At 43.3% G+C, this 27,265-nt stretch overlaps 1 protein-coding gene across 2 annotated transcripts in view; it reads left to right on the plus strand.

The window, feature by feature from the left end:
• CUL3 (cullin 3) overlaps nt 1-27,265 on the plus strand; it is a 2,974,786-nt gene that overhangs the window by 1,810,136 nt on the left and 1,137,385 nt on the right. For both annotated transcript variants that reach the window (XM_044070245.1, XM_044070246.1), the window contains exon 10: nt 22,521-22,628. In XM_044070245.1, the coding sequence (XP_043926180.1) occupies nt 22,521-22,628 (108 nt within the window). The remainder of the gene's footprint in view (nt 1-22,520; nt 22,629-27,265) is intronic.

Raw genomic sequence — 27,265 nt, forward strand, 5'->3', positions numbered from 1 at the left:
GGCCTTTATGACCCTTAGGCCTACAGGCCCAGGACCTACATTCCATTACTGAGCCTTAAGCCAGCCTCTGCTTCTTCCCTTTCTTTAATAACTACTCAGCAGGGAGAATAAGAAGAACCTGAAGAATACGATTCCTCTTCTGAGGAATCTATTTCTTGTCTCAAATTGTTTCTCCTGTTGACCGTTACTCCCCAGACGAAGACTGTGTTGAGGGTTTCTTCTCCTCCAGAGGATATTTCCTTTGAGGAAACTATCACAAAAATGAAAGAGTACTTCAAGTGAGACACTACCTTGATGACAGATACCCAGAAAAGATATTTTGAGCTTCTGCAGTTAGAATCTCTCTCCCCCCTCAGCTATTCTTACAGTTGTACCAACCTTTCCGGTCACCTTTAATTCGACCTCCAAGAATCCAGATTCTCAACCACCTGCCCCTAAAAGGCCAGAAAGATCTTATAAAGTTCCAGATTAACAGAAGTTTCTAGTGAAACCTCCCATGGCTGATCCTGCAGTCATTGTTGTTTCTCCTGACAGACAATCTAGTCAATTACCCTCTGCTTCCCTTTTGCCCACAGACAAGGACAGCAAGGCCATGGACAGAATGGTTAAAAATGTATATACCTCCTCCTCCACCTTAGCCTTTAGGGCTATAAATTACCAAACAGACATGGTCAAATATGCCTTAGACCTTGTTTCCCAGGCCTCCACCTTGCTAGCTTCTACCCCTGAGTGTCCCACAAAAAATGACATTGCATCTAAACTGTGTTTAGCTACTCAAGTAGCCAGACACTCGATTAAGTGCAGTTATGATGCAGCAGAAGCATCAGCCAGGTCTGCTGCAGCCGGATATGTCTTACATAGATATTCCTGGCTACGCCTCCAACCTCTACCAGAGGACTTTAAATCCAAGATAACGGATGCTCCACTAGACCACAGTCTCTTACTTGGTAAGAATTCAGCAGAACTTTTCAAAAATCTGCTAGAGAAAAGTAAAGAACTTCAAGGCATCAAGCACTTGCTGGTGTCCCCTTTCCCCAGATACTACAGGAACTACCCTGCTAAGACTTCTTTTGCAAAAGAAGAACTCTGTTTACATCTCATCCTTTCTCCTCTAGACCTCGTAAAGGGTCCAGGAGATTGCCTTATTCCAGGCCTCCTAATTCCCAGGGACCTGCTAAGCAGCCTTTTCCTGACCGAGGAGGTTCCACTTCAGTGTGACTGCCTGGATCAGCTCCCTCTGTCGACCTGCCTTACCCAGTGCCTCCCCTTCTGGAAAACAATTACCTCAGATACTTGGGTGCTTTCCATTATCCAGAAAGGATATTTTCTATTTTGGAAGGAAAAGCCATGGCCAAAAATAATTCATTTCCCTCCAAGAAACCAGCTACATTTATTACCTCTCATATTGAAAGAACTCCTGACTCCAGCAGCTATAGATCCAGTTCCCCCAGGGCAGGAAGGATAAGGCTTCTATTCCCGCCTTTCCCTAGTCCCCAAAAAGGATGGCCCTTGGAGGCCAATCCTGGATTTATCTAAACCTGTTCCTAAAGGTTCCGTCCTTCAGGATGCTCTCCCTACAAACTTTGCTACCCTTATTTCCACCCAAAGCCTTCATAGTCAGTCTGGATCTAAAGGATGTCTACGTCCACATCCGTATCAGACCCTCCCACAGGAGGTTTCTATGCTTCACTGGACATTCTTCACACTTTCAGTTTACAGCCGTGCCCTTTGGCTTGTCTACTGCTCCCAGAGTATTTACAAAGTGCCTGGCCCCAGGCATTGTCTATTGCAGAACCAAGGCACTCCAAATCTACCCTTATCTGGATGACATTCTTATTCTGGCAGAATCATAATCCACCCTGCAAAACCATCTCAAATTCACAATGACTGTCCTCCACAACTTGGGCTTCACTATCAACCTTCTGAAGTCCTCACTTCTTTCTCAGTGGGCCAAAGTTTTCCTTGCTGCAGGATAAGAAGAGACTTGATGAGATCCTTTCTCCCACTGGACAAAAGTGCACTCTCTCTCCAGCCATTTTCAAGGCCTACTTACGAAATCCGATCTCTCTGCAAGACAAGATTTGCAAGTCCTAGGTGTCATGGCAGCAACCATTCCCATGCTCCCATTAGCCAGGATGTACGTGAGGAAATTCCAATGGTATTTAAAAAAATGTATGTTCTCAAAGCCAACATTCATTAGACAAACTTATTTTCTTCCTGCCCTGCCTAAAAACAGAAATAAAGTGGTGGATTCAGCAAGTTTCACAGAACCAGGGCATCCCACTCCAACTACCCCCCATCACTCAAACCATGCACACCGATGCATCAGATTTTCGGTGGGGAGCTGAGTTTAAGGGCTTCAGGGTACAACAGCATTGGAACTCTGCACTTCAAAAGCAACAGATCAATGTCAGGGAAATGATAGCAGTATTACAGGCTCTCAAAGCTTTTCTTCCAGTCTTGCAACCAGGCCTACAACACATTGTGACAGACAACATAACTATCATGTGGTACTTCAACAAGCAAGGAGGGACAAAGACGTACCAGTTATGCCAGATATCTCTACAAATCTGGGAAATAGCAACCAGGCACAACCTGCTACTGCAGGCCTCTTGCATCCCCTCTCAGGAAAACAAGCAGACTTGCTCAGCAGAACATACTCCCTTCAGCATGAATGGATGTTGCACAGGGAAACCTTCTTAGACATTGTCCACCAGTGAGGCACACCTCAAGTGGATGTTCTTCGTGTTTCACTGTTGCAGTCATTACATTTGGGTAATCTGCTGGCAGGTTACCCTCAGTCGGTCAGAATTCCAAAGTCTTGGGTCTTGCGTCAGTTGCTGTCTTCTCTTCCATGACGTCAGGTCGTCAGGGGTATAAAACATGCAGCCGACGCCATTTTCTGTAGTCTTTCTTGCTGAGCGGTGCCCGGAGCAGAAGCATTTCGCAAGTGCCGGTCGGCCCACTACTGAAATATTCGAGTTTGAGTTTTAGAACCAAAGTCTTCACTAAAGCTAAGTACCCCATTGGGGAAACCTTTTTTCTTGCTTTTTACCGATGTCAGAAAAAGTTAATAATTGTATTACTTGTGGGAAGCAAATACCTCATAAGGATTTCCATTTATACTGTATTCCTTGCCTAGGCCCTAATCACAACGTGCCTGGTTGTCTGTTTTGTGCTTGATTTAACCAATGCAGTATTAAGCGTCAATATATTTTTGCATTAAAGTATTTTGGAAACAGATTTAACTACCCAGGAATGTCATCGGATAGCAATCCAACTACTGGAGTACATAAAAAACGCAAAGAAAAGGAGAGAGAAAGGCAGTCGAGATCCAAAACCAACAAAGCTTCTTCTAAGCCAGTTGCCGGTTTGCTGGTACTCAGTGAGGTGCATTCGCAGCCCCTGATACCCGTTACCTGCGAGTCGCAGGCCTCTACCGACACCCATGTGGAGTCGGGCATGCCGCAAGATACTCAAGGTATTGGGCCGAGGGATGCATCTCCCTCGGATGGGTCCGGAGCCGCTGAGCAGGCACCAGCTTCTTAGGGTGTATTCAGGCTTCAACATTTGTACATCAAACCGACGACAGCTGCAAAACCAAAGACAAAAGCAACTTCTAAACCTAAAAAACCGGCGCATGAGCCACGTGCACAGGCCTCCATGCCTAAAAAACAGATCATCAGAATAGTTGAAGACCTTATTACCTTGATTGGGGGTACCCATTCCCCTCCAGATAAGAGACCTAGGCAAGACACTGATTATGAATCTTCAGATCAGGTTTCTATTTCTCCTGATTCCTCTTCTGATCAGGAATTATCTATACCTCCCTATGAGGATTCTGATGCAGAGGAGTCCATTCCATTCGCATCTCCTCCTGAGGATTATTCATTTGGAGAAACCTTGCGTACTTTGAGGGAACATTTTCACTGGGAGAGTCAAGACTTCTCAGAATCAAAAAAGAGGCTCAGGGATTTCCTCCTTCTCCCTCAGCACAAGCCTTTACCCATCCCCCTGTTTTAGACATTGTGGATGATGTGTTTTCAGAGTCAAGCTTGACCCCTGACTCCTTACCTCCGGCTCCCAGTAAGCCTTACAGATATTACAGGGTCCCTGACTCTCATAAATTTTTATTTAGAAACCCTGCTGCTGATCCTGAAACTATTTCACAGGGTCCAGAGGGAGTTAAGGCTTCAACAGCAAAAAACCCTACCCCCTCTGACAGGGATTCAAGGGCACTGGACAGATGGGGGAAAAAGGTTTATACATCTGCAACCTTGGAAACCAGGGCCTTAAGCTGTCAATTTCATATGCTTAAGTACCAACAACATGTTATGGGATTGCTGAAACAGAAAATTATGTTGATTTCAGAATGTGCAGAAAATAAAGAATTGCAGGAATTATTGCATGCAGCTGAACAAGTTGGAAAGCATACTTTGCAATGTGGTTTTGATTCTTTAGAGGCCTCCTGCAGGGCTGCAGTTACTGGATCTGTGATTAGGAGGCGTGCCTGATTAAAGGAACAAAATTTGCCTGACCATGTTAAAGCTAAATTGCTAGATGCACCTTTACAGCATGATTCTCTGTTTGGTATTAAGGCAGAAGAGGTTTTAAAGAAAATGGAAGACAAAGCTAAGTCTATGCAAACTGCTAAAGACTTCTTAAAAGTGCAGCCACCCAGATTCAGTAGACACTGGCCTACAGAAAATCGGTCCTTTTTCTGTATCGGACAGAGCTCAAAGGGGCAAATCCAGACGCCCTAAGGGTTCTAGATACCAGGCGCAAGACTCTTGCAGGTCAAAGCAATGGGGCGCATCCACCTCCAAATCTGGAGAAGATACAGCGCAAACCTACATAAAGCAATCCCAATGACTTCCCTCTGCCTACACCAAGCACTTATCTTTTGGCAGCACCCATAGGGGGAAAATTAGCACTTTTTGCTCAAAATTGGCAGTTAATAACCCAGGACAAGTGGGTACTAAACATCATATCACAGGGATACAGATTCCATTTCCACACTCTGCCAGTGACAAACAGTTGGCCAGATCTGCCAAAAAATCAATGGGCAGAAGCACAGAAACAGGTTACGTCCCTCATGGATATGGGGACCATTCAAACAGTACCAGAACAGGAAAAAGGACAAGGTTTTTACTCAAGACTGTTCTTGGTACCCAGAAAGGACAAGACCCTGACGGTCAATACTGGATTTATTGATTTTGAACACATACCTCGACATTCCAAAATTCAAAATGCTCACTTTGCAGCAGCTTCTGCCCATGTTGGGCAAGAATGCTTGGCTGGTGACCTAAAAGAGACATACCTGCATGTCCCAATAAGACAGTCATGCAGAAGATACCTCCGATTCAAGGCTGGCTTAATGCATTACCAATTCTCTGCACTGCCCTTTGGCTTATCTACTGTGCCTAGGGTCTTTACAAAGTGCCTGGCACCAGTAATTGCATTTTGCAGACAAAGAAGTATACAAATATATCCTTATTTGGACGACTGTCTCATTCAAGCAGAGAACAAGGACACTCTTCTACGACACCTGGCATTTCTGAAAAGGCTTCTAACATGCCTAGGGTACACAATAAACGAAAAGAAATCACAACTGGTACCCTCTCAAAAGATAACATTCCTGGGTGCAAGCTTGAATACAACTGCCCAGATGGCATACCTCACGCCAGACAAAGGCAACTGACTACTTACTTCAAACTGATGGCAACAAAAACCCAGTCTTCTGCAAGACAAATTCTGCAGGCTCTGGGCTTCATGGCATCCTGCATCCTACTAATCCCATATGCAAGACTGCATATGAGGAAACTTCAATGGTATCTAAAAAGTTTATGGAGTCAACATTCACACAGTCTGGAAACAATGATTCCTCTCATTCCCTGCCTGCAACAGTAGTTTCTATGTTGAGCAAAGGCCTGTCACCAAAACACGGGTTGGCCCTTCTCTCTACCTCCTCCTGCCAGCCAAACCTTAACAGACGCATCAGATTATGCCTGGGGGGGCCCACATGGCAGGAAGATGCATTCAGGGCATATGGGCACCAAAACAAATGCATCTACATATCAACCAGAAAGAGATGTTAGCTGTTCAAAATGCCCTAACAGCCTTCAAGGACTTACTTCATCCAGGACAACTACTGATAAAGACGGACACCACCACGGTCATGTGGTATATAAACAAGCAAGGGGGCACACACTCATATACCCCCTTTGCAGATTAGTCATCACACTGTGGGACACAGCTTTGACCTACCAAGTACATCTTCAAGCTCAATTCCTGCCAGGAAAACAAAACACTCTGGCAGACAATTTAAGCAGAAACCTTATGGATCCTCACGAGTGGAAATTAAATCCACAAGTCTTCAGCATGATAACAGAGAAATGGGGGAGCCCAGACATAGATCTATTTGCCTCTCCTCAAAATTATCAGTTGAAAAGATTCTGCACAAGGACTTATCACAGACAAGCATGGAAAGTGGACGCTGTATCCTTCAGTTGGAAAAACCTATCAGTTTATGCCTTTCCTCCTCTGCCTCTTCTACCCAAGGTCCTCCTAAAAGTCAGACAAGAGAAACCAAAGATGATATTAATTGCCCCGGACTGGCCCCATCAATAATGGTACCCAATCCTAAGGAACTTGTCTCAATTCCCAGCTTGGACCTTGCCTCAAAGACCACAACTACTGTCCCAGCAAAACAATCAGATCCGGCACAATCAACTACAGACCCTGAACCTGGCAGCATGGCTAATCATGTAATCATACAAACGACACCTCTCAGTAAAGCTGTGATAGATGTCATTTTGGAAGGCAGAAGGCCTAGTACTAGAAAATCTTATGCTGACAAATGGAAAAGATTCTGTGCTTGGATTCAAGCTCAAGGAACTGATACAGCAGAACCACATATTCCTCAGATATTACAATACTTAACTGAGATGCTTGACAAAGGCCTGTCTTTCTCAGCAATCAAGATCCATGCCTCTGCCATTTCGGCTCATTACAATACAGAGCCACCGATCTTTTCTCGTCCTTTACTAAAGCAGTATCTTAGAGGATCCAAAAATTTAAGGCCTCCTAGAAGATCACCATTGTCTGCATGGGACCTCAATTATGTGTTGGAAAAGCTCACCATGCCTCCATTTGAACCAGCTGCTACCACTGATATAAAGTTCTTATCATGGAAGACAGCTCTACTACTAGCAATTACTTCAGCAAGAAGAGTTTGAGCTACAGGCCCTCATGGCTGTAGAGCCTTTTTATCATATTTCACCTAGACAGGGTGTCGCTGAGGACAAATCCTACTTTTATGCCTAAGGTGGTTTACAGTGTGGCTCTTAACCAAACAATTCATCTGCCAACTTTTTATCCAAATCCGCAGAACAAAGGGGAGAGAATTCTGCATTCCTTGGACGTACACAGACAGCTAAGATTCTACTTGAGCAGGACTAAAGCTCTAAGAAAAACTGTGCAATTACTAGTGTCATATGCTGCAGGATCAGAAGGAACGGCTATTTCAAAGCAGACAATTTCAAAGTGGATAAGCCATTGCATCCGTTTCTGCTACATACACCATGGTAATCCTGTGCCCGAGGGCATAAGGTCTCATTCCACCAGAGCTGCAGCAACTTCAGCAGCCTTTCTCAGAGGGAGTACCAACCAAAGACATTCTAGAGGCTGCTGCTACTTGGAGTTCTGTTCACACTTTTACAAAGCATTACCATTTGTCTCTCTATTCGAAGTCCAAGGCAGGCTTTGCCGCTGCAGGGCCTTATAGCCGCACCTAATGCTATTTAGCTCCAGCCTCCCAACCATAGCTTTGCGATTCTACCCAAATGTAATGACTGCAACAGTGAAACACGAAGAACATAGTACAGTTGTGTACACTTACCATAAATGTAGATGTTTGAGTGTATTCACTGTTGCAGTCTAGGTTACCCTCCCGCCATCCCCCTGTCATTCTACAGGTTATCTTTCTTTCTCTATCTTCTACAACCTATGTGGTGTATTTGCTTGTAGATGAAGGTAAAGTTTATTTTGATGCATGTGTATATATATATATATATATATATATATGTGTGTGTATAGATATATATATATATATTTATATATATATATATATAATATTGCTACCCTTTTCAGGGGCAAGAAAAACTAAAGAAAATGGCGTCGGCTGCATGTTTTATACCCCTGACGTCATAGAAGAGAAGGCAGCAACCGACGCAGGACCCAAGACTTTGGATTTCAGGCCGACTGAGGGCAACCTGCCAGTAGATTACCCAAATGTAATGACTGCAACAGTGAATACACTCTAACATCTATATTTATGATGTGTACACAACTGCACTATCTGTTTGCTTCCCCCCAGAACATTAAAACAGATTTTGCTCCAGGGATCACACTCCACTAGCATGGAGAGTGAATGCCTTCAGCTTTCCATGGAAGAGAATGTTACTGTATTCTTCCACCCCTCTTCCTTCTAATACACCAGGTCCTACTGAAGATCAACAAGGACCAACCAAAAATCTTGCTGGTGACTCCATATTGGCCAAGGCAACACTGGTTTCACTTTCTTCACTTCCTAGCTAAGGGCAATCACCACAAGTTACCCCATAAGGTGGACCTACTCACCCAACAAAAAGGATCTGTCATTCACCCTCAGCTGCCTTTACTGCATCTGACCCTTTGAATGATCAACTTCTGATCCCTTTCAGACAACTGTACTTAGAAGACGTGCTCTCAGTGCTGAGGGAGGCCAGGAAACCATCAACCAGAAAAAACTATTTGTCCAAATGGCATAGATTCTCAAATTGGTGTGTGCTTAAGGACAGGGACCCTTTTCAAGCAGATCCCACTTTGGTCCTTAGTTATGTATGTGAGGTCATTAAGGAAAGACTAGCATATTCATCTCTGTAAGTCCACCTTTCTACCATTTCTGCTTGCTTGCCTTTACAGCCACCTCTGCTCTCCAGACTGGACGTTAACCTTTTCCTGAGAGGGGTTGCATATCAGACCACCAAGGAAACCCATTCCTCCTCCCTGGGACCTCAACTTCGTACTGGAAGAACTAACCCTAGCTCCTTTTGAGCCAGCAAGCACAGCTTCCCTGCAAATGTGCTCAAGTAAAACCATTCTCTTAGTGGTAGTCGCCTCCACAAGAAGTGTGTCTGAACTGCAGGCCCTCATGGCCTGTCCCCCTTACACCACCTTCCACAAGGACAGGGTGACGTTGCGCACTAACCCTTCCTTTATGCCCAAAGTGGTGATTGAACCATCTCTTAACCAGTCTCTTCATCTACTGACATTCTTTCCTTCTCCATCTAATAATGCAGAGAGGATCCTTCATTCTCTGGATGTGCACAGACAGCTAAGATTCTACTTGGACAAAACTAAATCTTTCAGAAAGTCTGATCAACTCATCTCCTTCCACCCCATGGCTTTGGGTAAGGCAGTCTCCAAACAATTTTCTTCCGGATTAGGAAATCAGTTCTCTTCTGCTACTCTCACCATGGCAAACCTTTGTTCCTACGAGTTAGAGCTCATTCCACTAGAGGAATGGCTACCTCCAAAGCCTTTCTCAAAGGGCTGGAGATGGCCTCCATCTTGGAAGCTGATACCTAGTCTATAGTTCACATTTTCACTAAGCACTACAAGCTAGACCACATGTTCAAGGCCAGAGCAGGATTTGCCAGGGCAATCTTGCAGGGATTCTTAGAATCCTCTACCTCTGCCCCCACCCATCACTCTTCCTAAAGCTGTGGTACTCTCCCACAGTATGAATACTGCACATAGGAATAGGCCGACATATAATAGTTGTGTAAAATCTTAACATAACCATAGATGTTCTTCGTGTTTCACTGTTGCAGTCATCACACTTGGGTTATTTGCAGGTAGCCCTCGGTCGGCCTGAATACCAGAGTCTTGGGATTTCTGCGTCGGATGCTGTTGCTTCTTCCATGACGTCAGGTCGTCAGGGGTATAAAACATGCAGCAACGCCATTACATCAGCTTTTCTTGCCAAGTGGAGCCCGAAGCTGAAGCAGTTCGCAAGTGCCTGTTGGCTGCTAACTGAAATTTTCGTTATTCAAGTTTCATTCCTGAAGTCTTCTAAAGCTAAGTACTCCATTGGGGATACTTTTTTCTTGCTCTAACCGATGTCAGAAAAAAATAGTAATTGTCTTGCCTGTGGAAAGCAAATACCTCACAGAGATTTTCATTTTTACTGCGTCACCTGTTTAGGCCCAGACCACAACATTCCTCGCTGTTGGTTGTGTGCCCTGTTCAACACCTGAACTATTTGTCGTCGGGCTATCTTTGTCACTAAATTCATTCGCTCTCGTTCTCCTTATGCGGAAATGGCTTCGATAAGCCATCCGGCTACTGCTCTTCCAAAAAATGTAAGGATAAAGACTGAGACTGCATAGGTCCAAAACTGACAACGACGCCTCCGTTAAGCTAGTCGCCAGTCCGCTGGTACTCAGTGAGGTGCTTTCGCAGCCCCGATACCCACTTCTGCAGATTTGCAGGCCTCTACTGAGACCCATTCGGAGTCTGGTTTGCAGCGAGATGCTTCTTCGACTATGGAACCTGTGGATGTCACTACCTTGGATGGGTCCGGAGCCGCTGTGCAGACACCGGCTTCTGAGGGTGTATTCAGACCTTCCGATGTTCGTATTAAACCTGCTACTTTGTTTCAGACAAACTGTCAAATTTCTCAGGCCCAGAGTTCGCACTACACCTAGGAAACCGACGACCAAAGCACATTCTCAAGCTCCCATGCCTCAGAAACAAATGCTTAGAATGGCTGAAGACCTTATTACTTTAATTAGGGGAAGCCAGCATTCCCCCCTCTAAAAGACAAAAGAACTGATTTTCCTTCTGATTCTTCAGATCATGAGTCCGATGACTCTGATCCCTTAGATTACTAGGACATACCCTTATCTACCTATGAGGATTCTGATGCAGAGGATTCTATTCCTTCTGCCTCCCTACCAGAGGATTTTTCTTTCGGTGAAACCCTGCATACCCTCAGAGAGCATTTCCGCTGGGAGTGCCAGGACTACCCACAATCTAAAAAGAGACTCTGGGAATTTTTAGACTTGCCTCAGCACAGGCCTCTACCTATCCCTCCTGTTCTGGAAATTGTAGATGATGTCTTCATGGAATACAGTCTTACCCCTGATACTTTGCCACCAGCTCCTAGAAAACCGAACAGGTACTACAGAGTACCTGACTCTCACAAATTTCTATTTAAGAATCCTACTCCGGATCCAGAGACCATTTCCCAGGGACCTAAAGGCATAAAGGCTACTACAGCCAAAAACCCTACCCCTTCAGACAGGGATTCTAGGGCTTTAGACAGATGGGGGAAGAAGGTATACACCTCTGCTACTCTTTCCATCCGGGCGTTAAATTACCTTTTTCACATGTTGAAGTTCCAGCAACATATTATGGAGCTAATTAAACAAAAAATGATGTTGATTCCTGAATGTGCAGAACATAAAGATTTACAAAAGTTGATGCATTCTGCAAACCAAGTTGGAAAACATACTTTGCAGTGTGGTTTTGATGCTTTAGACGCATCTTGCAGGACTGCTGTCACTTCTGTTCCTAGAAGGCATGCTTGGCTAAAGGAACAAATTTTGCCAGACCATGTCGAAACAAAATTACTAGATGCTCCATTAAACCAAGAATGTTTGTTTGACACTAAAGCAGAAGTTGTTCTTAAAAAGATGGAGGAAAAAGCTAAATCTATGCAAACTGTTAAAGATTTCCTACAGGTGCAACCACCTAGATTCAGTAGGCATTGGTCTTCAAAACACTGGTCCTTTCCAGTCCATCCCAGACCTTCTCATTCCAAACCCAGGGGCAGCAGGCCACCAAGACTACAGTCTCAGGGTATGCACATATCTAAACAATGGAGTGCTCCCACCTCAAAAATAGTGAGTGGTAAGCCCATATTCTCTGGAAAAAGTTCACACTGACTTGTCCTTCACCCTTCCCAGCCTTGCCCAGGTACTTGTACCCCTAGGAGGAAAACTCGCCCTGCATGCAAAAAACTGAGAATACATTACCCAGGACAGATGGGTTTTAAACATTGTATCCCAGGGATAGAGATTCTACTTCCACTCATTGCCAACCCCAAGCAGAGGCCCAAAAGCAAGTACTTTCTCTTCAGTGTCAAGGCTATTCAACCTGTTCCAACAGAGTAAAGGGGACAGGGTTTCTACTTCAGACTGTTTCTGGTACCAAGAAAAGAAAACTATTGGCGCCCTGTCCTGGATCTGTCAATTCTCAACACCTTCCTGGTGGTTCCAAAATTCAAAATGCTTACTCTTCAACAGCTGCTTCCTATGCTAGCCAAGGACTCCTGACTGGTCACCCTAGACTTAAAAGAAGCTCATCTGCACATCCCCATAAGGGAATCTTGCAGGAAATATCTACATTTCAGGGCAGGCTCTATGCACTATCAGTTTTCTGCACTTCCCTTTGGCTTATCTACTGCACCCAGGGTATTCACAAAATGCCTGGCTCCAGCCATTGCATACTGCAGGCAGAAAGAATTTCATATTTACCCGTACTTGGACGATTGCCTGATTCAGGCAGATAGGAATTTCTACTTCAGCACCTGACATTTGTAAAGAGACTTCTAACTTCTCTGGGGTGTACCATCAACAAACAGAATCACATCTGGTACCCAGCCAAAAAATTGTATTCCTGGGAGCAAGCTTGAGCACAACTTCCCAGATGGCATTCTTCACTCCAGAAAAACAGGTTTATTTGACAAACTACTTCAATCTACTGGCCACCCAAACCCAGCTATCTGCAAGAAAAACATTGCAAGCCCTAGGGTTTGTGACCTCTTGCATTTTACTAATTCCATATGCAAGACTACATATGAGGAAACCTCAATGATACTTAAAAAGTCTCTGGTGTTAACATTCTCAGGACCTGGAAACAATGATTCCTATCATTCCTTGCCTAAGGACAGAGTTCCTTTGTTGTGCAGAGGCCTGCTACCACAAAAAGGGACTCCCTTTCACTCAACCCCCCGCCGGCCAAACCCAGACAACAGACACATCAGACTATGCATAGGGGGGCTCACGTGGCAGGCAAATGCATTCAAGGCAAATGGAGCCCAAGACAAATGCACCTGCATATCAGTCAAAAAGAAATGTTAGCTGTACAAAATGCACTGACAGCCTTCAAATACCTTATCCTTCCAGGACAACTCTTGATAAAGACAGACAACACCACAGTTAAGTGGTACATAAACAAGCAGGAGGGAACACATTCCTACCCACTCTGCAGGTTAGCTATGGCTCTGTAGAACACAGCCTTGAGCAATCAAGTGCACCTGCAAGCTCAATTCCTGCCAGGCAAACTAAATTCACTGGCAGGCGACTTAAGCAGAAATCTAATGGACCCACACGAGTGGAAACTGGAACCCAAATCATTCAAGCTTCTGATCCACAGGTGGGGGGCACCAGAGGTGGACCTCTTTGCCTTTGCCTCCCCCCAAAATCATCAATTGAGCAACTTTTTCATCAGAACTCCCCACAGCCAAGCATGGAAAGTGGATGGCCTGTCCTTTACATTGGAAAACCTCTCAATCTATGCCTTTCCTCCTCTCCAATGTACTACTCAAGATCAAACAGGACAGGCCAAGGACAATCCTTATTGCACTAGACTGGCCACGCCAGCGCTGGTACCCCACTCCCTACGCAGTCTGACAGCAGTGCCACCCTGGCACCTAAATAAGATCCCCCTCTCTGCTGTCCTAGCAGGAGGGACATATTTTGCATACTCAGCTGCAAACCCTGAACCTGGCAGCCTGGCTTATTCCCTGAATACATCACCAGCAAACCTCAGCAAACAGGTGCTGGATGTCATCCTTGAGGCCAGGAGGCCTAGTACTAGGAAATTTTATTCAGAAAAGTGTTCTTGGAGCCAGTCTCAGGGAAAGGACACAGCCGTGCCCACCTTACCTCAAGTCGTAGATTATCTAGCAGAGCTGCTCCACAAAGGCCTATCCTTCTCGTCAATTAAGATCCATGTTTCCGTCATCTCGGCTCATTACAGTACTGAGCCACCCCTCTTTTCTCACCCTCTGGTCAAACAAGTTCCTGAGAGGAGCTAACAATTTAAGACCCCCGAGGAGAGCTCCCACTCCTGCCTGGGACCTTAACTTTGTATTAGAGAAGCTCACGCTTCCCCCCTTGAGCCTGCTGCTTCAGCAGAGTTAAAATTCCTCTCCTGGAAAACAGCCTTACTTCTAGCCATCACTTCAGCAAGAAGAGTGTCCGAGTTGCAGGCTCTTATGGCTATGGAACCCTTCATTATCCTCCATGCGGACAGGGTTTCCCTCAGGACTAACCCATCTTTTATGCCCAAGGTGGTATCCAGTTGTGGCTTTAAGCCAATCCATCCATTTACCAACCTTTTTTTCCTAATCCGTAGAATAAAGGGGAAAGGATCCTTCACTCCTTGGACGTGCCCAGACAGCTCAGGTTCTACCTGGACAGGACTAAACCTTTCAGAAAATCTGACCAGCTACTAGTCAGCTTTGCTACAGGGGCAGAGTGCAAGGCCATTTCAAATCAAACCATTTCCAAATGGATATCACACTGCATCCATTTCTGCTACAAACACCATGGAAAACCTACCCCACAGGGGATCAGAACTCATTCCACTAGGGCTACCTCAACCACTACAGCATTTCTCAGGGGAGTCCCTACCAGGGACATCCTGGAAGTTGCAACCTGGAATTCTGTACACACCTTCAAGCATTACCACTTGCCTATCTTTTCTAAATCCAGAGCTGGATTTGCCACAGCAGTCTTACAAGGCCTGCTACCAGCCCTAACATTTCTTGACTGCCTCCACCCTTCTTCATCTTTGGGAATCAACCCAAGTGTGATGACTGCAACATTGAAACACGAAGAACCTAGCACAGTTGTGTACACTTACCATAAATGTAGATGTTTGAGTGTCTTCACTGTTGCAGTCCTGGTTACCCTCCCTCCAGCACCATGACTTTTCTGTGCTTTCTACCTATCCTCTTTTTTGGGCCATATTTTATGGCAATGGTATTTACTTTTTACTGAAGGTGTTCCACACAATGTAATTGCTTCCTATTTTGGGGGCTCCTGATATCTGGGGCAAGAAAAACTGATGTAATGGCATCAGCTGCATGTTTTATACCCCTGACAACCTGACGTCAATGAAGAGGCGACAGCATCCGATGCAGAAATCCCAAGAGACTGTTATTCGGGCCGACTGATGGCTACCTGCAGGCAGATAACCCAAATGTGATGATTGCAACAGTGAATACACTCAAACATCTACATTTATGGTAAGTGTACACAACTGTACTTTCCTTGTTTGAACACCAGCTTCCTTTTTCCTTACTACCTTGTTAATTTCTGTATACCTTAGAGTCAGCATACTTAATCTGATGTATGTTAGGTTTTTGGGGCAGTATGGGTAAAGGGAGGAGCTCTGGAGTTCTTGGATCCGATAATCTGGTAGAAGTGGCCAAGTAGTATCAGATCTGAATCCATTAGTTGAGGAAGAATGAAAATGGTCAACACAGATGGAATGTTATGGTGAGTACATAATGTTTTCATTTCCACGGTTAGAGGATACTTTGCTGTTACTGTTGTCCAAGGGATGTCTACAGGGGCCTCCATATGACTCCTGTATTTGTAGTTTGGTGTTCTGTCAGTTAACTTGTAAGGACATAAGGGATAAAATGCTATATAGTTATGGTGGCCACCATTAGCTTGCATTGGTATCTACGTTAAGGGTGTGAAAAAGATCCAGCTTTTTGTTATATCGAGTACCACATTTTTAATTGAGGTGAGGAGTGGAGTAATTTTATTCATTTCTTCTTTTCAGAGATATAGCATAGGTTGTAATTTCTGTATTATCCACAATCTTCGCAGGATATTGTTGTGGCCCCAAATGCAATCCTGAATTATTTACTTGTGTAATAGCAGTCTGATAACAGTATCTCTGTAATTCTTGTAAAGCTGAGCAGAGTAGGATATTTCATTCCATGGTTTCAGTATCTGTGGTACCAGATGTGAAGATGGGTGAAATGGTTTACATGCTAGCCAGCTTCGTACTAAGATTTATCAATTACTTAATCAATATGTAGTAGTACCAGTATAATGTTTTAGCTTCATAAGACATTTCAGGACCTACCTCAAGTGACACAAAGGTAAAATGTCAGTAATGGCTCTTCCGTTAGACGGATTTATGGTAGATGTTCATCGTGCATACAGCTGCAGTCATAACAGATGGGTTTTCCTGCCGTCAGGCAGGTCCTCGGTCGGCTGAATTCCAAAGTCTAGGTCCGGCATCGGTTGTCGTCGCTTCTTCCCTAATATCAGTGCGACAGGGGTGTAAAAGAACCAGCCGACACCATTTTCTTCAGTCTTTCTTGCCGCGTGGTGCCCGAAGCAGAAGCAGTTCGCAAGTGCCGGTCGGCCAGCTCCTGAGATTATGAATATTTTGCAACCGAAGTCTTCTTGAAAGCTAAGTACCCCGTTGGGGAAACTTTTCTTGCCTCAGGCCGATGTCAGACAAAGTTAATAATTGTATTTCATGTGGGAAGCAAATACCGCATAAGGATTTTCATTCCCTCTGCATTCCTTGTTTAGGCCCAGACCACGACGTCTCGGCCTGTCGTTTTTGTGCTACATTCAACAGACGCACCATTAAGCGTCGGGCAGAGTTCGCCCAACACTATTTTGGCAAAAAAATTAATTACATTATGTCGTCGGATACTCCGACTCCAGTTTTGAGTAAAAGACGCAAAGATAAGGACCGACATACGAGGTCTGCGGCTTCTACCGACACCACGCCAAAGCTGAATACAGGTGGTCCGGTTCTCAGTGAGGCACCTACGCAGCCCCTGACTACCGACGACACTTCATTGGCGGTGTCTACTGTACCCGAGGTCGCAGGCTCTTCGGCCCACACCCCAACTACCGATACCGAAGTCACTCTTGGCGGTGAAACTCAGATTTTAGACAGGTCTGCCACCTCTCAAGGTGTCTTCAGGCCTTCCTCTTCTTTTTCCATCAAGGCTTTCACTAAGTCTAAAGCAGCCATGCATACTAAGAGACAAGCTCCACAGGGCCCTTCTCAAGGCCCCATGCCTAAAAAGCAGATGCTCAAAATGGCTGAGGATTTGATTACTCTTATCAGGGGTTCTCAACCCCCCCCCCCGGACAAAAGGCCCAGAGTGGAGGAAGAATCCCCCTCCTCGGACCAGGCCTCCATTATTTCGGAGCATTCTGATGACCAGGAGCATTCATACTCCCCTTTTGAAGATTCTGATGCAGAGGAGTCCATTCCCTCTGTCTTCCCCCCTGAGGATTACTCTTTTGGGGAAACCTTGCATACCTTGAGGGAACACTTCCACTGGGAAGGCCAAGAGTACTCAGACAACAAGATAAGGCTTAGGGATTTTCTCTTGCTCCCTCTGCACAGGCCTCTGGCTATACCTCCTGTCTTAGACATTCTAGATGTGTATTCGGAGGCCTGCCTTAACCCAGACTCTTTACCTCCAGCCCCAGTCAAGCCTGACAGGTATTACCGGGTTCCTGACTCACACCAATTCCTATACAAAAGCCATGCGGCTGACCCAGAAACTATCTCACAGGGCCCCAAGGGAATTAAGGCCTCCACTGCTAAAAATCCATTACCTTCAGAGAGAGATTCCAGAGCTTTAGAAAGGTGGGGGAAAAAGGTATACACCTCGGCCACCTTAACCATGAGGGCTTTAAACTGCCAGTTCCATATGTTAAAGTACCAACAGTTTCTGTTATCACAGTTGAAAAACAAAATGTCACAACCTGAACAACCAGACTTGAAGGAGTTGCAGGATTTGATGCATAGTGCAGAACAAGTGGGTAAACATACCTTGCAATGTGGTTTTGATGCTTTAGAGGCCTCATGTAGAGCTGCTGTTACAGGATCAGTCATACGTAGACATGCCTGGCTCAAAGAGCAAACCTTACCAGATCATGTCAAAGCTAAATTACTAGATGCCCCTCTGCAAAAGGATGTATTATTTGGTGTTAAAGCTGAGGAGGTATTAAAGAAAATGGAGGAAAAGGCTAAATCGATGCAAACAGTGAAAGATTTCCTACAGGTACAACCTCCACGTTTCAGTAGAAATTGGCCTTCCAAAAATTGGTCCTTTCCAGCCACGGACAGACCCCAAAGAGGTAGATACAGGCGCCCGAGGGGCAGAGGGCAATCTCAAGGATCGTTTAGTGGCAGACAATGGCAAGCTCCTACACAAAGAGGTGGTGAGGATAGTTCACAGCCATTCAGAAAGCAGACCCAATGACTTTCCCCTTTGCATGCCAAGCAAGGCTCAAATGGCAGCACCTTTAGGCGGAAAACTGGCATTATTTTCGAAAAATTGGCACATTGTCACAAAAGACAAATGGATCCTGGACATTATAAACAGAGGCTACAGATTCCATTTTCACACCCTTCCAAAAATGAGAGGCATGCCAAACCTGCCACACAATCAAAGGGCAGAGGCACAAAGACAAATTTCAGATCTCATGGACATGAAAGCTATTCAAGAGGTACCTACACAAGAACAAGGTCAAGGTTTTTACTCCAGACTATTCCTGGTACCAAGGAAGGGAAAAGATTGGAGACCTATTTTGGACCTATCCATCCTAAACACATTTTTACTCGTACCAAAATTCAAGATGCTCACATTACAGCAGCTTCTTCCCATGCTGGGCAAGGAGTCTTGGCTGGTAACATTGGACCTCAAGGAGGCATACCTGCATGTCCCAATCAGACAAGATTGCAGAAGATACCTCATATTTCTTGCAGGTTCAACCCATTATCAATTCTCTGCATTGCCCTTTGGCTTATCTACTGCTCCCAGAGTATTCACGAAATGCCTGGCATCAGTAATTGCCTACTGCAGACTTCAAGGGATACAAATATATCCATATTTGGACGACTGCCTCATCCAAGCGGACAGCAAGTACATACTTCTGTAACATCTGGCTTTTGTAATAATGCTGTTGAATTCTCTGGGTTACACAGTCAACAAAAAGAAATCAAGGCTAATACCCTCTCAAACAATAATTTTCCTGGGTGCCAACTTGGACACAAACACCCAGATGGCCTACCTCATGCCAGAGAAACAGGGGCAACTAACTCAATACTTCAGAAAACTAGCAAATTTCACCAGGCTGACTGCAAGGAAAATCCTGCAGGCTCTGGGATTCATGGCATCTTGCATCCTACTAATCCCATGTGCAAAGCTGCATATGAGGAAACTTCAATGGTACCTGAAAAACCTATGGTCTCAACACAGCCACAGTTTGGAAACAATAATACCACTAATTCCATGTCTTCAAAAGGAATTTCTGTGGTGGGCTCAAGCATGCCAAAGAAACACAGGTCTCCCATTCTGCAAGCTTCAAGCAAATCAAGTCATCACAACAGACGCCTCGGACTACGCCTGGGGGGCGCACATGACAGATCGGTGCATTCAGGGCAAATGGTCCCAAAAAGAAAAGCACCTATACATCAATCAAAAGGAAATGCTATCAGTAATAAATGCTATTATAGCTTTCAAAGACCTTCTGCATCCAGGTCAACTATTGATAAGGACAGACAACACCACAGTAATGTGGTACATAAACAAGCAGGGAGGAACCCATTCATACCCCCTATGCAGGCTGGCCATGTCTCTTTGGAACATGGCTCTGGAATTACAAATCGAACTTCAAGCACAGTACTTGCCAGGCAAGGAAAACACGCTGGCAGACAACCTAAGCAGAAATATGACAGATCCACACGAATGGAAGTTGCATCCTCAAGTTTTTACAGAGATAATTCAAGCATGGGGAAGACCAGACATAGATCTCTTTGCCTCCCACAAAAATCACCAATTGGCAAAATTCTGCCCAAGGACTTTTCATCCACAGGCCTGGAGAGTGGACGCACTCTCTTTCAGTTGGACAACAATGACAGTTTATGCCTTTCCACCTCTTCCTCTGCTGCCCAAAGTTCTATTAAAAACCAGAGCAGACAGACCAAAGATGATTCTCATTGCTCCAGACTGGCCAAGACAATACTGGTACCCACTCTTGAGGAGCCTGACGCATCCCCCACCATGGACCCTACCTCTAATGCCTCCTCTTCTGACTCAGCACAGCTTCAAAACTCTTCACAGTCAGCTGAAAACACTCAATCTGGCCGAATGGAAGATTCCTTAACTTCACAACAGACCCTAATCTCCAAGGAGGTGCAGGATGTCATTTTGGAGGCCAGAAGGCCTTCTACTAGAAAAGCTTACTCCGCAAAATGGAAACGGTTTTGTGCCTGGAATGAGAAAAAGGGCCAGAATCCTGGAATACTGAATTTACCTCAGATATTACAGTATCTAGCTGAGATACTAAGCAGTGGACTTTCATTCTCCTCCATCAAAATTCATGCCTCAGCCATTTCTGTAGAGTACAACACTGATCCTCCTTCATTCTTTCACCCCCTCTTAAGACAGTTCCTCAGAGGGGCTAAGAATATAAAACCCCCAAGGAAACAACCAGTACCTGCTTGGGACCTCAATTTCATTGTAGAAAAACTGACGTTGCCTCCTTTTGAACCAGCTGCCTCAACAGAATTGCAATATTTGTCCTAGAAAACAGCCTTCCTTCTGGCTATCACCTCAGCTCGCAGGGTATCGGAACTACAAGCCCTCATGGCTGTGCAGCCTTTCATCATTTTCCATCAGGACAGAGTTTCCTTACGAACCAATCCGTCCTTTATGCCAAAGGTGGTATCCAGGGTAGCTTTGAATCAGGCTATCCACTTACCTACCTTTTACCCTAATCCTCAAAACAAAGGGGAGAGACTACTTCATTCCTTGGACATCCACAGACAGCTGCGTTATTATTTGGACAGAACAAAGCCTTTCAGAAAATCAGAACAACTCTTTGTGTCCTATGCTACAGGAGCTCAAGGGAAGCCAATTTCCAAACAGACAATCTCGAAATGGATAGCCCACTGCATACGCTTTTGTTACTCTTTTCATGGTAAAACTGTACCTGCAAGCATCAGATCTCACAACACAAGGGCCACAGCTACCTCTGCAGCTTTCCTCAAAGGGGTTCCTACCAAAGATATTTTGGAAGCAGCCACTTGGAGTTCTGTGCATACCTTCTCCAGGCACCATCACCTACCATTATACTCCAAAACTAGAGCAGGCTTTGCCACTGCAGTCTTACAGGGCATCCTGGCTCCTCCTAGTTCCACCTAGTGCCTACCACCCCTTTTTTAGCTTTGGGATTCTACCCATCTGTTATGACTGCAGCTGTATGCACGATGAACATAGTACAGTTTTGTACCTACCATAAATGTAGATGTTCGAGTGCTAATACAGCTGCAGTCCAGGTTTCCCTCCCTCCTTCCCCTCTTTGGACAGGCCTATTGACTAACACCTACTCATACAAACTGATTGGGGTATTCATTTATGGTGTATTTGCTTGCAACTACTGTTTTTTGATTATATTGCATTGCATTATTACATAAATTTATGTATTGCCTTCCTTCTGTGGGCACCTGGCATCTGGGGCAAGAAAAACTGAAGAAAATGGCGTCGGCTGGTTCTTTTATACCCCTGTCGCACTGACGTCAGGGAAGAAGCGACGACAGCCGACGCCGGACCTAGACTTTGGAATTCGGCCGACCGAGGGCCCGCCTGACGGCAGGAAAACCCATCTGTTATAACTGCAGCTGTATTAGCACTCGAACAGCTACATTTATGGTAGGTACAAAACTGTACTTTTTGGCTCATTGTACCATTAATGCTTCCATGAGGGCATTTGCCACTAGTTAACTGGCATGGAGCCATAACTTGCTTCATAAGTATACATTTTCCAAAAAAACACTTTCTAACTTTGAGAGGAGAGAACACATTACTAAAAATACTCATTAAAAGTCCTTCTGGAAAGATCTGTCAGTATCTTTAGAGAGGGAACTGTAGTCTTAACTGCAGAATGTTAAATATAGTGCCATTCACCAGAATCTCCATAAGGATTAATAATTAAAGCAGAAAATGAAAAAGCATTAAAGAGCTATGAAGTCTTTAACTTTAGTATCAGAAAGTCTTGGAGCCTGGAAAAAAATAGTGTATCTGACCCACTTCTTCACATTTGAAAAATATACCATAAAGGCTAATGCTACAGTTTGGATGACTAAATACTGAGACAGCTAGAGCCATTGTGGCCCTGGGCACTGGGAGTGATGCCATTGTGGGTAGTGCGTAGGTTTAAAATTTACAGCACCCAGCAGTAGCCATCAATATTTTTCGGTGAACTACTGTTGTGATTACCTTTCACATTTGTATTTCTTTTTCAGTCTGAAATTAAAAATATATATATACATATTCTAGTAATGTTTTAGCTACAGGCTTGTGCACATTTAAGATGGTATAAATAACTGTGTTTCTTTTATAGACAGAGTGTGGTTGTCAGTTTACATCTAAACTTGAAGGAATGTTTAGAGATATGAGTATCTCAAACACAACAATGGATGAGTTTAGACAACATCTGCAGACCACTGGGGTAAGTCCTACAGCTGTAATTGAAAGAAGCCAGACTGATAGTTGACTTCACCTTTGCATTAATCCGGTTTCTTTTTATTGACATGCTAGTAGACTATATGTGGATTAGTGATAATTTTTCTGATCAGAATAGGGAAAATTTTAAGAGTATTGGAAAGTGACACTTCAGTGGAACTTAAAAACAGACAGACCAAACTCTGAGAGCAAAAGTGTTCATTCACTATTTGGTTCTCCTTGGAAAATATTTTGACAGTTTGTTGTATTTTATGATCATTTACATTATTGATTAGGGTGGTTTTATGTTTAGTTGGTGGTGTCATAAAAAAGAATCAGTGTGTGCTGTTAAAAAATTTTGTCTGTCAAAATGTATTTTTCTGACTTAATAGAACCACGTAACTTAATTGCTTAAGTAGTTGTAGCATAATTTCTGAAAATAACCAGTGTACTTCAAGGAAGTTGTCTAATTTAAAGTAAAAAAGTTATCGGCTGTTAATTTACATCATTGAACAGATCCCAAAATGTTGAGTGCAAGTGTCATTGTCTCAAGTGTCCATTATATGAATGGGAGTAAGGAGTACCCCCTTCCCTCCAGGTTCTTTAGCAGTTAATTCTTACAAAGAGTTGACCTGTCATAGAATGGCCAGAATGGGGAACTCAGTAGTAGTGAGTGCAGTCATGTTTTACCCCTTTTATCCCACCTGACATCTGTCCACTTTGTTTCAGTTGTTTAGATTGATTCAAAATCCTTAAACATACTTATTTATTTTGTTTATTTATTTATTTTTTTTTGCATGATTTTGCTCTTATTCTTGTAGCGACACAAGAAAAAATATCAGTAGGTGCTGTTGTGGGCTTCAGGCACATTCATATGATTTCCATTGCAAGTGCCTTTTCTGTTTAGTAGATAGTCACAGTGTTGATAATTGTGAACCTTGTATTGAATTCATCAGTAAGAGTGGCATCGCTAGAGATTTGCAAGCCTTCGTTAACACTAAAGCTAGCAGTTATTTAAATTTTCCTCTTTTTATCAAAAAAAGAAAGAAAAAGCTATAACCAACCATTTTTCTGAAAAAGTGTGACAATGAAAAGAAGAAACATTTTTTTCAGGAGACCAGATCTATTACCTGTAAGTGAGACCACTATTTTCAACTACTGGAGTTGAGATTTGTTCAGCCAGTGTCCTTGAACATATTTGAGAAATGTCATGGCAATAGTTAAGTGGATAAGCCAAATGTTTTGTTTTCTTTCCTGGACAGAATTTACCCCTTAAACTTTAACATTTCTGTTGGGAGGTAAAACTGACTTCTTTCAAGCTTTATCTGCTTTTCTGACATCTTTTGCCATTAACAGTTAGATTTTGTTTCCCTGTGGAGAGCCCATTGTTTATTTTTCTAAAAGAAGGGGTGATTTTTCTTTCTGTTATTATTGCCAGATATTTCATGATGCTTTGTTTGATAGTGATAAACCTCTTAGGCTGCTGTCTCGATTTTCCTGACAGGAGGTAACATCATCTCTGTTGAGACATATTATCCATTTATCAAGGACTTTGTATGGTTGACACATTCTTTGTAATTTTATATCAAAAATAATTGCTAAGGTACAATGTCAGTATGTTTGGTTTCTGTTTTAAAATATTTAGCTCAAAGTTTCATTCTCATTTATAAGGTAAGACTCGTTCTTTACACAAATTATCTGCTTGTCAGATACCTTGGCCCTGAGTCCCAGTTTTTTGACGGCTTCTTCCCTGAGCTGCAAGTATACATTTTTTTTTTTTGGGGGGGGGGGGGTGCTTCTTTGTTGACTTGGGATTTGTTTGCTTCAGCCTGTTTCAAGTGACTCAGCTGTGGCCATTTGCTGTTACTAGGACCACTAATCTTTTTTTCTCAGTGTCCCCTCTAGTGAACTTTTTCTGTTGTCAACAAGGACCAAGGGGACAGACACGTCTTAAGCGGCTGTTTGGCTATTTTATCTGGGTGGGAAGAACCACTCTTGCTAAAAATAAAGACGTAGCTGACACTGTCCTTGATAATCCAGTCCAAGGAGTTTCTTCCTGGGCAAGGAACCTTCCTACTTGACACTTTCTCTTTTTTGGGGGGGAAGGAGGATCTTCGATTTGACTGGATTTTCATGTAGTTAGTCATGGATGTATATGTGTGTGTATATCTATATATATATATCTATATATATATATGTGCATATATATATATATATATATATATATATATATCTATATATATATATATATATATATATATATTTATTTATTTGTATATCTATATATATATCTATATATATATAAAATATATAGATTCCCTTCTAATATTCAAATGGCCATGTTATCAAATTTCATTTTCGTGGACAAAAATTGCGAAAACGAAATACTTGTATGGCAAGTTTTCCCAGGGCAAGTTAATTGCCCAACATGCCCTCTTCTACACTGTAGTGCAATCCTGAAGTTGATATAGTTGGGGGCATAGCCCCCACCTAGGTGGGTTTTATTTACTCCATTGTGTGTTTCGTTGAAGTTTAGGCACGTGTTTACTTTCCCTGGGAAAAATTTGCCATTCAGGTATTTCGTTTTAGCGATTTTCATCTCATGAAAATTAAATTCGATGGTATGGACGGACGGACGTTCGAGTATTAGATGTAGAGCCATATTTATATGTATATATATATATATATATATATATATATATATATATATATATATATATATATATATATGTTTTGTATACATTATTTGACATTTAATAACCAGATTGGTCTGACTGGGCAAGATGCCCTTTTTCAGCAGACACCTGAGGAGAAAAGCTCCATTACAAAATTTAGCAATACAGTGATTAATACAGAAATTACAGGAAACGTATGATTAATCTTTATATAAAGCAACTAAAATAATACAAAAAACAGACATAAAAGTAAATCATAGGAACATTGTACACTAAATATGAAAGTCAAAGATTTAAAACAATTTGTGACATAAGAGAATTCAGCAAGACAGTCATTGCATTATAGAGCATTGAGGAGTCAGGAACTGGAGAAGAAGCTGAGGAGGAGATTGGAGGGAAATTAGTGGTGAAGGTAGATTGGGGAAAGGTAGAGGTGCAGGTAGAAATATTAGAAAGAGTTAAATACATAGTTGAGGTAGAAAAGAAATGGGCACCTTAGCTGTTGAGAGAGAGGCAAGGGGGAAGATGTTTCAAGTGGGGTCATTGCAGGAGCAGATCCAAGAGGTATGCAGGTATGTCTTTAATGCTGTTTTAAAACTGTGGGTATTATCAAGTGAGCGTATATGTAGAGGAAGTTTGTTCCAGGCAGAGGTGACAGAGTGGCTATAGAGTATCTTACCAATGGATTTGTTGGGTTTAGAGATGCACCATAGGAGTTGGTCAGAGCTACATAGGTTGCACTTGGGGATATAGGAGGAGATAAGATTAGCCACAGATGGACAATCAAGGGGATGGTGAAGGATAGAGTGGGTCAGATGGAGCTGTGACAGGAGGACTTGGTGTTGGAGTTCGTCAGTGAAGTTTTTTTTTAGGGAAAGACAGTGGTGTTTGATAAGGGAGATTGCTGGCGAATCGCTCTATTTTATTATAGGTGTGTTCAAGCTTGGTAGTCAGATTCTTTTGAAGTTGGGTGAATAATGGGGCGGCATAAAGAAGGGTGGGAAGTAGATATGCTTGCGCTATGGACAGTTTAGTTTCTGGAGTTAGGAATTTTTTGTTCAAGTATAGCAGTCCAAGTTTTTGTTGAGGTTTTTTAATACAGTTATTAATGTAAATGTCAAATTTAAGTTCATCATCTACATAAACTCCAAGGAGTTTACTGTGTGGTTCAACTTTGATGGGAGTGTTACTTAGAGAGGAGATGGAGAAGGAGGTTTCGGATGTTGGAGAGATTTAGGCAGGAAGAGTAGAAGATTAGTTTAGTTAGGGTTAAATAGTAATTGATTAGCAGAGAGACATTTTTCAACTGAATGCAGAGATTCTTGAGTGAGGGTGAGTAGGTGAGGAAGATTGTCAGATGTGGAGATGATAGTTGAGTCATCAGCATATTGAATTAGAGTGAAGTGAGGACAGGAAAGGTAGAGGTTGTTAGTAAAGATGTTTAATAAGAGGGACCCAAGTATGGAGCCTTGTGGCACTCCGGTTTGAACAGAGAAGAAAGGGGAGGTAGAGGAGAGACGTTTAACAGATTGTAGCCGATCAGATAGATAACTAGAGAACCAGCTAAGAGAAGAGTTAGAGGTTAAGGGAGGATAGTTTGGAGAGAAGGAGCTTATGGGTTACAGTATCAAAGGCTTTAGAGAGGTCAAGGAACAGGCAGGAGACTAATTTGTTATTATCAAGAGATGAAGAAATTGCTTGAGTAAAAGATGGAAGGGCAGTAGTGGTGCTATGATGAGGTCTGAATCCATGTTGTGTGGGGATGAGGAGGTTCTCTTGTGTGAGTTAAGAAATGAGCTGTCTGTGTATACACTTTTCGAGAATTATAAAAAGGGGAGAAGAATAGCAGTGGGCCTAAAATGTGCAGGGTCAGTGGAGTTTCCTCCTTTCTGTAGGGTCAAAATGTAGAATTTTTTCCAGACAGCAGGGACAAGACTTTCCGTAATTGAATGATTGATGAGTATGGAAA

The sequence above is a fragment of the Protopterus annectens genome, chromosome 4.part1 (genome assembly GCF_019279795.1).
Source record: "Protopterus annectens isolate FY-2018-M chromosome 4.part1, PAN1.0, whole genome shotgun sequence".
Lineage (NCBI taxonomy): Eukaryota > Metazoa > Chordata > Ceratodontiformes > Protopteridae > Protopterus > Protopterus annectens.